This window comes from Podarcis liolepis (assembly GCF_965112155.1).
Source record: "Podarcis liolepis genome assembly, chromosome: 14".
Taxonomy (NCBI): domain Eukaryota; kingdom Metazoa; phylum Chordata; class Lepidosauria; order Squamata; family Lacertidae; genus Podarcis; species Podarcis liolepis.
In genome coordinates, this window is record NC_139569.1 from 26447270 (window position 1) to 26462899 (window position 15630).

The 15630-nt window shown below is 51.6% G+C and overlaps 1 protein-coding gene across 1 annotated transcript; it reads left to right on the forward strand.

Moving 5' to 3' along the window:
* The first annotated feature begins 738 nt into the window (after window positions 1-738).
* Window positions 739-14259, forward strand: FES (FES proto-oncogene, tyrosine kinase). The gene is made up of 19 exons (XM_083476091.1): window positions 739-1215; window positions 1831-2073; window positions 2253-2426; window positions 2663-2759; window positions 3952-4135; window positions 5357-5494; window positions 5582-5707; window positions 6904-7026; window positions 7159-7345; window positions 8019-8102; window positions 8320-8529; window positions 9511-9633; window positions 9747-9800; window positions 10156-10274; window positions 10944-11038; window positions 11635-11758; window positions 12169-12326; window positions 13035-13157; window positions 13548-14259. Exons 1-19 carry the CDS (start codon window positions 1123-1125, stop codon window positions 13688-13690), a joined length of 2598 nt encoding a protein of 865 aa, XP_083332217.1. The 5' UTR covers window positions 739-1122; the 3' UTR covers window positions 13691-14259.
* The last annotated feature ends 1371 nt before the right edge of the window (window positions 14260-15630 follow it).

Here is a 15630-nt window from a genome sequence, read left to right on the forward strand (position 1 = left end):
GCCTCTGGCTGATCCATATTGATTGGTTTGGGTCTCCCTGGCCAGGGTCTGCTGCAGAATCAAGGAGGCCAACGTATTGCCCAGACACAGTCCAGTCCGGATGTAAGAACCTAAGTCATCTGCATCAGGCCAAATGGGACCCACCTAATCCAGCGTCCTCTTCTTATAGTAGGCAGCAAGATGCCCCAAAGGGAAACCCACAATAAGAAGTTTAGCCCAAGAGCCCCCTCCCCTCCTGTGACTTCCAGCGACTGGTATTCAGAAGCATTGCTGCCTCCACCTGGAGGCACAGAGCATAACCATTATGGCCAATAGTCTCCTCCATGAATCTGTCTAATCCTCTTTTAAAGCCACGCAAGCGACCCTGCCTGCTCACAGAACTGCTTCACTGTCAAATGTGCATCATTTACGTTACCTGGAAATTTGACATTTGTTTAACCCAGTGGTTATCAAACTATTTTTTCTCTTAGCTACACTTTCAGAATAAAAATTTGCTTGCGCCACACCGATATTTTTTTATTGAGTAAATCGTGTAGGGAAGAGGGAAATGCGACAGAAGTTTGTAAAATTGCCCATGTCTTAGAGAAAGTGGACAAGGGCAACTTTCCCCAATGCATTCCAAAATGATACTGAATGGTGGAAGATTCAGGGCAGGCAAACGGAAATACTTTTTCACACAGCATAATAGTGAAACTGGGATCTGTTCCCATGACCTACAGTCACAGCTGCCAACTTCCCATTTTTAAAAGGGGGGTTAGGCAAATCGCTAGGGGCAAAGGCTCTCCGTGGCCACTAGTTATGATGCCCAGCAGACACACACACACACACACACACACACACACACACACACACACAACACCGTGCTTCTGAATATAGCAGTAGGCACTGGGACCAAACAGCTGGAGAAGGTGATGACACTTGTGTCCTGCCTGCAGGCATCTTGTGAAGGCCACCTGGTGGAGCTGAGTTGATGAATTGTCTCACAAGGACAGGACTAGATAAAAAGCAGTTTAATTTGAAGGAGCCTCTTGGTCCTTAAGGAGGTACCGTATTGCGTACAAGTGCCTGGGTGGGGGTAGAAGCCACAGAGAGAGTGCAGGAGACAGGAAGGGGGATCTTGCAATGCCTGGAGGTTTTGTGGAGTCTTCCTGTTCCTCTTTAGTGCTCACGGCCCAGGAAGGAGTCAAGTGCCGATTCAGACAGCACCCCGGCAAGGTATGTCCAAGGGCAGAAGGGAGCTTCCTCAGGGATACAAGAAAGGCTCCACTGACCCCCAACCAGCCCCCTTCCCTAATATACCACCAGCCAGCATGGGGGGGCCTTCTACAGAAAATGTGATGTTTGGAGACTCCTGTTGCCTTCGAAACTGGAGACAGAAACTCCAAAACAGGAGAGGGAGTTTGGGTGGTCCTCAGCAGCCCAGGGCACCAATGCACAGCAGGCGCACTTGAGTGCTGGGTGTCACTGCAACACCACAGTGCAGCCTGGCTGAAGCCTCTTGCAAATTGGGGTAGGGAGATGAACTCTGAACAGGTTGCAAAACTTGCTTGACTGGGGGAAGGGAGCTCTCGGATACCAAATCTGACGGTGGTGAGTGGGCGGCGGTATCCCCCGAGCCGGACCGGCACCTGCCTTGAGTCCAGTTTCTCAGAGTAGGGACTTGGGTTCTTCGCAGGCACTTTCCGGAACTGCTGGGGTGTTACGTTAGGGAGCGCCGCGAGGCTGCGGCCGCAAAAGGGAACTTGCAGCGGCCCGGCCGCTTCTCAGGAAAACCATGCCAGGGAGTCCGCTCCGTCGGGGCAGGCTGACGGCGCTGGCTCTCCCTTGCAGGGCGAAGGCTGCTGGTCTGCCTGCCTGACCATGGGTTTTGAGCTCGCGCTGGGTTGCCCCGAGGGCCACAGCGCCCTGCTCCAGCTGCAGGAGGCTGAGCTGCGCCTGCTGGAGGGGCTCCGCAAGTGGATGGGCCAGCGCGCCAAGAGCGACCGAGAGTACGCCGCCCTCTTACACCAGATGCACAGCCAGGCCGGCAAGCAGGAGAGCGGCGGCCAGCCTAGCAACAGCCAGGTCGCCCAGGTAGGCTCCCAGGACCCCCCCCCCCATCTGGCGCGGAGCCCCCTTGGCCCTTCCCTCCATCCTCACCTGGGGAGGCTCCCCGTCCCCTTTCCATTAGGAGGGGGCGGCTGGGCAGCTTCTCCCTCTCTGCGTCTTTCTCTCTCTCTCCATCTGCCCTCCTGGTCCTTTTCTGTCCGCAGTGCTGGTGGTCGCTGGTAACACAGACGGAGGCCCTGAGCCAGCTCCTGCAGAGACACGCCGAGACGCTGGTCTCGGGGCCCCTGCACAAGCTGGGCCAGCTCATTCGGGACAAGCAGCAGCTGCGGAGGAGCTACAGCGAGCAGTGGCAGCACATGAGCCAGGACTTCCTCCGGGTACGGCAGCCCACCAACCCTCGCGCCCGCCGCCCGTCCCGTCCGGGCTGCGCAGCAGCGGCCCCTGGTGGGCACTTGCGGTGGCGCTCTATCGGGGCTTTGGTGCCAAGGTTGCATGTGGCGGCTGGACTCAGACCCCAAAGGACGTTTAGTTCATCCCTCCGCAGGAAGCCCGCAACTGCAAACCCTCTCTGTATGGAGACCTCTAAGCCCCCTTTCTTCCTTGGCTCTTCCAGACCACCCAGCAGGAGCCTGAGCGCCTGAAGGCACAGTACCGCAGCCATGTCCGGGAGAGTGCTCAGGCCAAGCGCAAATACCAGGAGGCCAGCAAAGGTGGGTGTGGCTGGAGACCCCCACAGAACCCAACTGGGTCAGCCCAAAGACCTGCCTCGGCCAGTGACCTGTTCTGGAGCATCTTCCTCCCATCCTCCCTCCAGCCGAGGCTATTCAGAGGAATGCAGCATCCTCTGAACGCAGCTGTTGGCCTAAAAGGCAGCTTCCAAATACTTGCCCATTCACCTAGCCTGAAAGAACTCGAAATAGTTATGAAATAGTTGGTATTTCAAAAGTCTGGAGGGAAGTTTTGCTCAGGGTGTCCTGTTTCTCCGTGTGTGTTTGCGTGTGAAAGTCTAGGAGCCTGTCAATTAAAGGGAAACACAAATGTAACCAGATGTCCACTCTCTATCTGATTGGTTAAAAGGTTGGGATGGGGAGTGAAAATATTGTATGCAAGTTGACCGGGAAAATAAGTTGCAGAACTAAACAAGGAAAGAGCAGTGGAGTCAGAACCTTCAAGAGCTTCAGGATGCAGGAGCCGGGAGTGGACCATTAAAGGATCCAGAAGGTTAACCAAGAGATGAGAGTTGATAAAATACTGACATGGTTAGGGAAACTGACTAGAATAAGCATAGCTGGATGCATTTGTATCTGTTTATTTGTATTTGTGTAACCAGCCAAACTGTAGAGGTTTTAGTAAAGTAACAAGCCAATCTAAGTTTAGCTAAACTTGTTGCCTTACTTAAGTAAGTGGTTTATTTATTTATTTTGGTCCCCCCCCCCAAAAAAAAATCTTAGTCTTGTCATTCATCCCATTCATCTAAGTGTTGTACTACTCTACCCATTATTGGGAGCGGGGTAGGCCAGTTAGAGTCCGGAAGGCTGAAGGACTGCCTAGTGGAAACTGCGCGATAAAAATGGAGAGATCTACTTGGTTCATAGCTGTCGTTTCCCTTTTTTAAAGGGAAATTCCCTTATTCCGAATAGGATTCCCCTTTAAAAAAGGGAAAAGTTGACAGCTATGCTTGGTGGCAGTGGTGAAGTTAATCATAAGAAGGGGGTGGTTTGAGTGGCAGGGTTGTTTCCCTCCCTCCCTTCTGTCTCTTGGGGCAGGCTATAGCCTATGCCATGACACCTAGTTGCCAGCCCCAGGCATCTTAGCCGTGTCAGCCACGGGACACAAATCTCTTACTGTGCACGACTGCATTGGCGCTCCTGACCCTCCTATGCTTTTGCGCTCTCCCTGCAGAGAAGGACCGAGAGAAGGCCAAGGACAGATACGTCCGGAGCCTGTGGAAGCTCTACTCTCTGCACAACCAGTATGTGCTGGCCCTGAAGGCGGCTGAGGTGCAGCACAACCACCACTACCAGCACACCCTGCCTGGGGTGCTCCAGTCCTTGCACAGCCTGCACCAGGAAATGGCCCACATCACGTAAGAGGAGCTCCAGAAGGGCTGGGAGGGGGGTGAGATGGAGAAGGCCAGGGACCTTGAGAAAAGGAGCCCAGAGGCACCAACCATAGTAGCACATTTGACTCCATGTAAAACAGTCTATAAGGACACGGGTGGCGCTGTGGGTTAAACCACAGAGCCTTGGACTTGCCGATCAGAAGGTTGGCGGTTCGAATCCCTGCGACGGGGTGAGCTCCTGTTGCTCAGTCCCTGCTCCTGCCAACCTAGCAGTTCGAAAGCACGTCAAAGTGCAAGTAGATAAATAGGTGGGAAGGTAAACGGCATTTCCGTGCGCTGCTCTGGTTCGCCAGAACCATGCTGGCCACATGACCCGGAAGCTGTATGCCGGCTCCCTCGGCCAATAAAGTGAGATGAGTGCCGCGACCCCAGAGTCGGTCACGACTGGACTTAATGGTCAGGGGTCCCTTTACCTTTAAAACAGTCCCATGCCCTCACAGCTGATGCTCTCAAGATTGCCAAGAACAGTACATTTCAGCCATCAAAGTCCTGGATGAACAGGAATGCTTTTAGAATCATAGAATTGTAGAGTTGGAAGGGATCCTGGAGGGTCATTTAGTCCAACCCCCTGCAAATCCTGCAAATCTAACCCAACCCCTGAACGATGATGATGATGATTTGATTTCTCATCAACACTTCATTGTATGTTCCCACTGCTGTTGTTTTTAAACAATATTAGAATCATAGAGTTGGAATAGACCACAAGGGCCATCGAGTCCAACCCCCTGCCAAGCAGGAAACACCATCAGAGCACTCCTGACATATGGTTGTCAAGCCTCTCCTTAAAGACCTCCAAAGTAGGAGACTCCACCACACTCCTTGGCAGCAAATTCCACTGTCGAACAGCTCTTACTGTCAGGAAGTTCTTCCTAATGTTTAGGTGGAATCTTCTTTTAAAAAACAGTTTAAAACAGTTTAAAACAATCAGGAGAGAAGGAAATACACCCCACCAGGGAGGGCATCCTACAAATGTGGACCTGCCACCAAGAAGGCCCTGTCATGGCTCAAGGGCAGCGAAACAGCCCCAGTGGCGTTAGAGCCTGAGATGGTTGCTATTGGAGGGACTGTGCCTTTGGGTACTCAGGTCCCAAATCATTTCAGGCTTTGTGTACTAGAACTAGCACCTTGAATTAGGCCCAGCAGCTCAGTTTTTCCACCAGCAGTTTCCTGTTTCTGTGCTGGCAGGAAGGGGACCCTCCAGGAGTACGCAAGCATCACCAGCCTGGTGCAGGAGGAGATGGTGACGGTACACCAAGCCATGGGCAGAGCCATTGAGCGCCTCCGCCCGGACGTGGAATATGAAGGCTTTCATCCCCAGTGCAGGTAGCGCCTGCTGTGCTTCCTCTGAGATTCTGGGGGCTGGATTTCCCAGCCAGCAGCTTCTGCCACCTTCCTCTGGTCTCTCTCCAGGTGTGGGAACGAGGCCCCTGCTGTGGTGACCTTTGACACGAGCCTGCTGGAGGAGATGGAAACAGAGGGCCTGAAAGCCGGGGAGCTCCAGCTGAATGAGCTGACACTGGAAAGCATGCAGCACACGTGAGTTGGGGGCAGTGTTAGAAATTAGCCAGGAGCGTTTTGCTACTGACACTGGTTCCAATTGTGACTATGTGGAGATTTCTGGGTGCCAGGTTGGCAACCACAGTTTAAAAACCTCTGCCTTAGCCCATAGTTAATTCCATTTCCACTGTGTATGTTTCTTCTTGCATCCTGGGACAAGTGAATTGCTGTAAGAGCAAGCTGTAGTCAAGCAATGTAGTTGAGGCGGTGCCAGATTTACTTATAAGCTGAACAAGCTATAGCTTAGGGCCCCACTCTCTTGCCCCCCCAATATTTTAAGGGGGGGAACTGGATGTACATTTCCAAAATATAAGATTAAAAAAATGGCTTTATATACCTATTAGGTCCATAAATTACCATATAGCATTTATTTAGCACAAAAAAACAGCAATAATTTGTTGTTGACAAAGGACAGCTGGATATATAAAGGGCCCCATTACCTTCAGTAGCTTAGGGCCTCATCAAACCTAAATCTGGCCCTGAGTTGAGGGCATAGGAGGGAATACAAGGGTCATCTAGTCAAACCCCCTGGCAAATAGATATTCCGTTGTGGTGACCACAACCTAGTTTTAAGGTGCCATTTGGTGAATAGCTTACATATCTGAGTTTCCAATACTGGTTGGGGGAGTAAGGGTCAGTCCTAACCACTGAGAGCAAGGGCAGCGTCCCCCACTGCTGCAGTGCCGGGGGAGAAGCTGTGCCTGTAGAAATTTTCCTTCCCTTTCTCCTGTCAAAAAGGGCGCAGGTGGTCCATCTCTGGGGAGATCCACTCCAGCCTCATGGAGCACAGATCAGGGCTCGGCACTTTGGGTGGGAGAGCAGAGGCTAATGATTTGGGCAGGTGGGGCAAAGATGGAGCTCTGGCTCAGCCAGCCTCCTTCTTTTCTGTGCTCTGGGTGTTTCTCTTGCCTTGCTGAGAGCCCAGAAGACAGAGATGTTCTGCTAAGAAGTCGGCAGAGCGTAAGACTTTTAATCTCAGGGTTGCGAGGGTTCAAGCCTCATGTTGGGCAAAAGATTCATGCATTTCAGGCAGTTGGACTGGGTTACCCTTGTGGTCCCTTCCCACCCACCATTCGATGGTTCTATAACCTGGAGGCGAGTTGCAGCCAGGCAGAACGCTCTGCGCCATTGGTCCCTGGGCTAGCTGAAGCCTCCATGCCTCTCTCCTGTTGCAGCCTCACCTCGCTGGAGGAGGAGCTGGCCAACGCCACAGAGAGCACCCAAGGTCACCAGCAGCGCACCCAGATTCTAAAGGCTGAAATCCAGAAGGAAGAGGCAGCTGTGAGCCCTGGAGAACGGTGAGGCTGGGTGTGAGGCCAAGGCCTTGGGCACTGAGGGAAGGGGCTGGTAGGAGCTCCGCTGTGCCCTACCAGCTTCAACTGCTCCACTGTGCATGGGCATTTCTCCCTCCCCACTTTTCTCTCCTGCAGGATCCTGCTCCTGGGAAAGCGCCAGGCCTTGCATGAAGCCCAGCACCAAAGCCACCTGGCCCAGGGCACGCAGGACAAGCTTCAGGCACAGCGGGATTTGCTGTGGCACAGGCTGGACAAGCTGGGAAGCTGTGAGCCTCCGCCTGCTCCAGCTCTGCAGGAGGACAATCAATCGGTGTCGTCTGGGGTGCGTGGAGCCACTGTGGGTGCGATCACTGCAAGCCCATGGGGCAAGCTCCTTGCTGGGGAGTAGGAAGAGGGGGGGTGTAGGGGTGCAATCCGCCATGGGTGTCATCCTTGAGGGGGATGAAAAACTGGCACACCGCGGGAGTCGGCACTTACCATGGGGCCTGGCCTACAGTGCACCCAAGCCACACGTCTCTCTTGGGAGTGACGCGGTGGCTCGGCGCCCCACACTGCCCGAAATGGCAGCGTGGGGCTTGCATCTGCCAGGTGGACTCCGTGGGCAACTCGCCGCGCCTCCCCCCTGGGCGGATCGCCCTGCCCCCACCGCTTTGGGTGCCAGAGCAGCTGGCTATGCTCCTGGCTCCTTGGCCTTTGGGGTTAGCAAACCTGGCAAATGTTTGACTTCTATCCCACCTTTCTTCCAAGGAGCTAAAGGTGGCATGTGTTTTTAACCCTGTTCCCATTTTATCTTCACAACAACCCTGTGAGGTAGGTTAGGCTGAGATGCAGTGACTGGCCACCCACCCAATGAGAGAGGGGGTCTGAACTCTGGCCTCCCAAGTCCTAGCCTGATGCTCTAACCACTATGCCACACTGTCTCTAGCTTGGTTGAGCCAGTGCGCAGCAGTCCACCCTGACCTTGACCCTCACTCTGTGCCTTCCTTCTTGGACAGGAGGCGGAGCGTGATGGGGGTCGGATCCCGGCCTTGGAGGTCCTGAAGCAGCACTTCTCGGGCATCTTCCGACCACGTCTCACAGTGAGTGCCTCCCACCCACTGATCCACCCACCCACTCATGTCCCTGCTCTGCCCTACTTTCTGAATCAGCAGTGCCAAGGATGTGCTGGGAGTAACTGGGAGGAGGGAACGCACATGGAGATGCTCCTCCACACGCTCTTCCTTCCTGGCCTTCTCTGCTAGAAAGGGAGCTGGCACTGTGGCTGGCTGTGCCCACTCCCCCTCTCTCCATCCGCAGCTGCCGCCCCCAGTGCCCCTCCTGCCTGAGGTGCAGAAGCCCCTGGGCCAGCAAGCCTGGTACCATGGCGCCATCCCCCGCATGGAGGTGCAGAGGCTGCTGCAGGCCAGCGGAGACTTCCTGGTGCGCGAGAGCCAAGGCAAGCAGGAATACGTCCTCTCAGTCTTGTGGGATGCTCAGCCTCGGCATTTCATCCTCCAATCTGCTGATGTGAGTGTTGTAAATTGGGTGGTGGTGCTGGGTGAAGTGGGCAGAGGAGAGACAGAAGCAGGCAGGCAGCCATTCTAGCCCAAATGTAGCCACTACCATTGTGGCTCTGGTTACGTGGCGCCCTTGCTAATACTTCCACCTGGAATCACAATCCTTTCTTCAGTCAATTTTTGTAGAGAACCCAGATGACACTATGACCATCCCAAAACATTCCTATGTTTTTGGGCTTGTACTCTGGTCTTTTTTTTACACTCTATTTGTAGGATTTTTAAAGAAAACTCTGGGCTTTCTCCAGACCACTGGCCTTTTAATTAATAGCTTCCTCCCTGGCCTTTTCATTTTTAGTGGTTTCTACTTCTAATCTTGTGCCCTTTTAATTAATTCCTTCTTGTTCACTTGCCCAACCAAGACATTCCTATAATTAGTTTCTGCCAGCTGTTTCCTGTAGAATGAGACTGTAACTGCTGGTTTCCTTTCTGCCGCTAGAGCAATTGCTTATCAACTTTTCACTTTAAAAAAGCCACACATTGCAACTGAACAATGAATGTGAATGAACAGGAAGAAATTAAGTCTCCTCTTGCCTGTGGTAGCTTTTAGCACAGTGGAGATTTATCAATTTATTTTTATTTCATAAAATGTATACACCACTTGTTTGTATACACCCCTCAAAGTGGTTTACAAGCACAATAAAATAAAGTTATCGGTACAAACAATTAATATTAAAAAGGTAAAATCAGCCATAAACTAAAAACAAATTAAAACATACATTAACATTCAGCATTCTACATATCTGGAAAGGCTTGTCTAAACAAAAATGCTTTTAGTAGGTGCTAAAGTACTATCTGATGTCAATAGGCAGGGAGTTCCAGAGTTTAAGTGCTGCAATATTAAAAGATTGCACTGGAGATGCCAGAGCAGTGGTGTTTGCCTTAGGACTGTGCCAGAACTAAGATGGCTGCTCTTTGTGGGATTTCCCCTTAGAACATGTATCGCTTGGAGGGCGAAGCTTTTCCCACCATTCCGCTGCTGATTGACCATTTCCTGAAGACCAAACAGCCCATCACCAAAAAGAGTGGTGTTGTCTTGGGAAAGCCCATCATCAAGGTACTGCTCTCTGCCTCACCCTCTGCTGCCACTAGATTGGGCCAGGCTAAGGAAGGGAGGGGTGGGGTTGCAGAGTTCCCTGACCTGTGACTAAGTGGCTGCTCTTGCTGCAGGACAAGTGGGTGTTAGACCATGAGGACGTGCTGCTTGGGGAGCGCATCGGGCAGGTGAGTGACTCCCTGGCAATGGTGGTGGCGGCGGTGGAAGGCATGCTCTGGTTAGGCACCACCTTCAGGAGTCCCACTGTTGGACTCTTGACAAAAGCTGTGCGCTGTGGAGCAGCTGACTGCCTTTCTCCCTCAGCCTTCCTTTTGTTAAGTGGGAATAATCCAGGTAAGAGAGGCAGAGCAGCAGCCTGCCTTCTGGAGGCCTGGCCAGGGGCAAGCCTTGCTGCTGCCTTGTTTGCTGAAGGGAAGCAGTCCAAACCATCTCAGCCTCATCCCTGGACTAGATTTTGCTATCTGTTTCTGTGGGCAAAAGGGCAGGGAGAGGAAAGTAGTGCCATCTGTCTTCTTTCTCCAGGGCAACTTTGGAGAGGTGTTCAGTGGGCGCCTCCGCTGTGACAACACCCCAGTGGCTGTGAAGTCCTGCCGTGAAACTCTCCCGCCAGAGCTGAAGGCCCGATTCCTGCAAGAGGCCAGGTGTGTAGCGAGCAAACTCGTGAGCAACAGGGACTACATTGCTAGGCTCCTCCTGAGTCTGAGCTGGACACTCTGGGGCATGTTGTGGGGGCAGGATCTTCCCTCCCAACTCTTTGGAACAAATGTAGGAAGCTGCCTCTAGCTGAGTCCACCTGGCTCAGTGCTGGCAGCAGTTCTCCAGAGATTCAGGTAAGGATCTTTTCCCCTCAGGCCCTGCCCGGACGTGTTGAGGGGACCATCTGCATGCAGGGCAGATGTCCTAATCCAAGCTGAGTGGTGCTGGTGGGAGATTCCATGGTCCTCACTCCCATGGTTTCTTTGAACGGAGCCTTTTAAAGGCAGGCTTCCCACCTTCCTTGAGAAAAGTGGCAGAGATTCCAGTCTTGCAGAGATTGTGGGGACTGATCATTTTGCCCTGACCCCCGTTTCTCTGCTGAATGTCATGACCTGCCTGGCTGGGGGAGCTTCAAGACCACTGCATCCTCCCAGTGCTGCTGCCTTGCCACAGAGTTGCAGCATTGCCCACCCTGCCTCTGCCGTTAGCATCTTTGTACTGGGGGTAGGGTAGCGAGGACAGGTGAGGTGCTGGGGACGCCCCTTGGAATCCCTTACCTGGCTGGCACTTGGCGTGCCCTCCCTTCATTGTGTCTCCTCTCACTCCCCTTGCAGGATCCTCAAGCAATACAACCACCCAAATATTGTCCGGCTCATTGGTGTCTGCACCCAGAAGCACCCCATTTACATTGTCATGGAGCTAGTTCAGGGTAAGCCCAGCATTTCATGGCTTTCCATAGCCTTCAGGCTTTCCGTTTTAAACTCCCCCAGCCGTTTATAGGGTGTGTCTGTTTTCTGGGTGGAAGATTTCTGCACTGCAGCTGGGGGAGGGAGAAACATTTGCCCATTACATTTGCCATTACGAGATATATGCAAGCTTCCTGGTTTTGCAAAGGCCTCTTGAGAACAGGCACTCTGTGTTGCCTTGAAGTCTAGAGGCATTTATTCACAAAGCTCCAGCTGCTCTACTTCTCTCCCTGCTGACTTCAGCAGAGCTTAGCTGCTGGATAAGTCCAGGGGCCCATTTAGTTTGGCATCCTGTTCTCACTATGGCCACCCAGATGCCGATAGGAAGCCCACAAGCAGGACTTGAGGGTCACAGCCCTCTCCTCCTCCTGCAGTTTCCGGCAACTGGTATTCAGAAGCATTTCCTGCCCCTGATGGTTTGTCCAGGAGGGAATCTCAACCAGGAGCTCTCAGGCTGAGCTCCAGAGCCTCTGCTCCCTATCCTGCCATGGCTCCCAGCTTCCCTGGTGTGACACTGGCCAGCTGGCTCCCAGCCCAGCTTCCCTCTCTCATCTCACAGGGGGTGACTTCTTGTCTTTCCTGCGGAATGAGGGATCTCAGCTCAGAGTCAAGGACCTGCTCAAGATGATGGAGAATGCGGCAGCAGGCATGGAGTACCTCGCCAGCAAGCACTGCATCCACCGGTAGGTACCCCTGGCCCTGTCTGTGCAAAAAGGGTTTCCTTCCTTCCTTCCTTCCTTCCTTCTCTGCTTTGGCAGAGACTGTGTTGTGGGGTTGGTGGCACTTCCAAACCTGAAGGGTGGAGCAGGCAGGTGGAGAGGCTTTTTCCCTGGGGAAGGAGGCAGAGTTCCCGCCTGTGGGCTTTCCCCATCTTTGATCAAGGAGGGAATGAGCTGCCTGCAAATCTGCTACAATGTGCACAGGCTAGTTTACATGTACAGAACCCATCAGGTGATGTTTGGGGCTGGAGTCTCTTGCCTAGGTAGTGGGAAAGAGCTGGGAGTTAAGTTCCAGGCATTGGTGTCTGGGAAGCTGCCCCCCTCCCTGAAGTCTTCGACACCAGTCAGACATTTGGATCTGCTACCCCTTGCAGGGACCTGGCGGCCCGGAACTGTCTCGTGACAGGGAAGAACGCCCTGAAGATCAGTGACTTTGGGATGTCGCGGGAGCAGGAGGACGGCATTTACGCCTCCACTGGTGGCATGAAACAGATCCCTGTGAAGTGGACAGCCCCAGAGGCACTCAGTCACGGTACCCACAGCTGTGGCTCCAGGCCCATCTGCTTTAGTAGTATCCTCCAGCCTGGCTGGCAGGCAGGGGGCAGGGCCCCTTGTCCTCCAAACTGGTATAGGGATACCCTAATGAACTTTTGGATCAAATCAGCTCCTAGGTACAGATGTGTAGCTTGCCAGAGGCAGATATGGGTTCGTGGGAACCCAGCCTGGGACCATTAATCTAGGACAGTGATGGGCAAACTTGGCCCTCCAGTTGCTTTGGGACTACAATTCCCATCATCCCTGACCACTGGTTCTGCTAGCTAGGGATTGTCGGAATCTCTGTTCGACCGAGCTGATAAAGCTCATCTTCCGGAATCGCCCTCCAACGTGATTAATGACCTGAGCCTTTGATGAGGCTCCAGGCACATTCCCATTCAGCAGAGAATCAAAGCAGCACACGGAAGTGATAAGATTTATGGCTACATTGCTATGCTTTATTTTCTAGCTATGCAGACAGAAAAAAATACATCATCTCTCTGTGAGAGCAACTGAACAACAAAGGAACAGGAAACCAGTAACGTCACATCCGTCTCCCGTCAGACTTCCAACAATATGGAATCTCTGGAATGTAAACAGGGATGATGGGAGTTGTAGTCCCAAAACAGCTGGAGGGCCAAGCCTGACCATCACTGATCTAGGAGAAGCCACCTCTCATGCCTGCTCTCTCGTCCTCCTTCCTCAGGCCGGTACTCCTCAGAGAGTGATGTTTGGAGCTTTGGGATCTTGCTCTGGGAAGCCTTCAGTCTGGGAGCCCCACCGTACCCCAACATGACCAACCATCAGACCCGCGAGGCTGTGGAGAAGGGTGAGAGCCTAGCGGGGTAGGCTAGGCGGGAGGTGGGGGGAAGCTGTGCCTCTGATCTCCTTGGAGGGTCTGGGTTTCTAGCAGCACCCATCTTCTCTTGGCACTCACTGAAGACATGCTATGGACTGGCACCAAGGAAGATGAGTGGTAAGTATTTTTTAATAAAACGGAAGGAGGTGTGCATTGTGCCTCTCCTGCCTCTCAAAAGTTTGCTCTTTGAAGGTGAGCAAGAATGGGGGAAAGTACCAATGCACAGAAATGTTAATGGAAAATCTTTTGGCCTGCACTTAATCCACACATTGGGAGTCCCAGGAAATTGCAACCAAAACACATTACTTCACCTGCCAGCTCCATCCTCCTGTGACCTGGCTGTGTCTTTTCCAATCCCAGGAATGCGCCTGAGCATCCCAGACTTGTGCCCTGAGGTGGTGTACCAGCTCATGCAGAAGTGCTGGGAATATGAGCCACAGAACCGGCCGAGCTTCAGCACCATCCACCAAGAGCTGGTTGTCATTCTGAAGAAGCAGCGGTGAGAGAACTAGCTCCAGAACCCACTGGGAGGCAGCAGGGGTGGCAACCATCTCCTGCACCAAGGCTGCATCCATGCAAAACCTTTGCTCTTGGCACCCCTTTCTGGCCATGAATACCTTGCCCGCCCCCCTCCAGTGAGTCTTCCATCCAAAGTCAGCCAAATGGTCTCAGCTGCACCATGGCTAGTAGACTGTTTACCCCAGTGATTTGCCCCAGTAGTTCTCAGAGTGTGTGGTGTGGCAGGAGAGGATGGCAAGTGTGGCAGGAAGATGCAAGGACAATCAGATAAATTAGTACATAATTATATTTTGGGGGTGGTTTTTTGTAATAAAAATTTTTGATTTTCCGGTTTATACATTTCAATAATTTTACAGTCATTTTAACATTTTAAAACTTGACTTCCTTCCCCCTCTTTCTGCGGTTCCTTAAATGTATTTTTAATATCTTCTGCATATCCAAATTAACAATTAATTAACTTAATTTGTTCATTTATTCCTCTACTTTAATGTTTTGATCTGTTTACAATTTATCTGTAAATATCCAATAAACCATTTCTATTCTTTTATAAAAAGTTTGTTATCTTAATTTCTTATTTTTCTGGTACGTTTTGCCATTTCTACATATTCCATAAGGTTTTAAATCCATTATTCCTTTGCTGGGACTTCTACTTAGTTCCATTTTGGGGCAAGTAACATTCTTGCCACTGTAGTAGCATACATGAATAAGTTTCTATACAGTTTAGGTAGTTCTCTCCCTATAATTCCCAAAAGGGGAATTGTTTTTTACAATTACAAGGGGTTGTTGTTTTTTACAAATGTTATTTTAACCATCCTTTTCAATTCATTATATATCATTTCCCAGTAAGCTTTAAGCTTACTACAAGACCACCGTATATTATAAAAAGAACCTTCTTTCTCTTTACATTTCCAACACTTATTTGATTTAGATTTATGCATTTTACATATTTTCCCCATGAGGAGAAAGAAGCCCTGATATAAAGTAGGGTGGGAGGCTGAGGAAGGAAGTTGAGGAGCAAATTGCTAGAGATGGCATTTACTACTATTACAATGCTATCATTAATAGCAGCAAACAGTATTTTCGTGTGCAATAGTATTTGCTGCTGCTCTTATTGGGAATTTAGTGAGAATGCCTCAAAAAGAAGCAGAAAATGACAACTACAGTACAGCACTGGTGCTCTTCTGCCTTCAGAAGGCATGGATGACTGAGCAGCACCTGACCTCAGCAGTTTTAATTTAAGGCAGAAGTGGAATAGCAGGCTGCTTCTGGGATCCAAATAACATTCTGTAGCTGACTGGACAGTCCCACATATTAAGGGAGAGGGGTTTTAATTGCCCCCGGTGCATATAGGGGAAGAGTGAGATGCTCCTCCCACCCTTGATCGGGGGATCCCTTGCTGCAATGGATATACAGTACTGTTAAAGCAACTCTACAGTATTTGCAAAGGGAAGGGGTTAAAGTGATAGAGCTGATGCCTAGAAAGAGGGGATTATGCTCAAAACCCAGTGAATGCTGCTGCTACCACCTACTTACCATCCCTGAAGGTGATACAGATCTTTCAAAAAATCACAGGTGGGCAGGATGCTGCTGCCTTACACAGAACCCATCTAGCTCAGTATTGTCCACACTGACTGGCAGTGCCTGCTGCCCTCTGCCTGGCAAGGCAGCTGCCCTTCTCCTGTGCTCAGCCCAGCGGGCTTCTCAGGAGGGCTGAGGAGGAGGAACGGAAGAGTCATTCCGTAGTCTGACAAGCAGGATTGTCATGGGCACCGCCAGGCCCTTCAACTAGTCTGACACTAGAGTCAGGGGTCGGTCAGTGGTCAATGTGTTGAACTAGGAAACCACAGAGTTCAAAACCCCCATTCAGCCATGAAGCTCATTGGGGAAGCTTGGGCCAGGCACTGCCTTTCAGCCTAACCTTCCT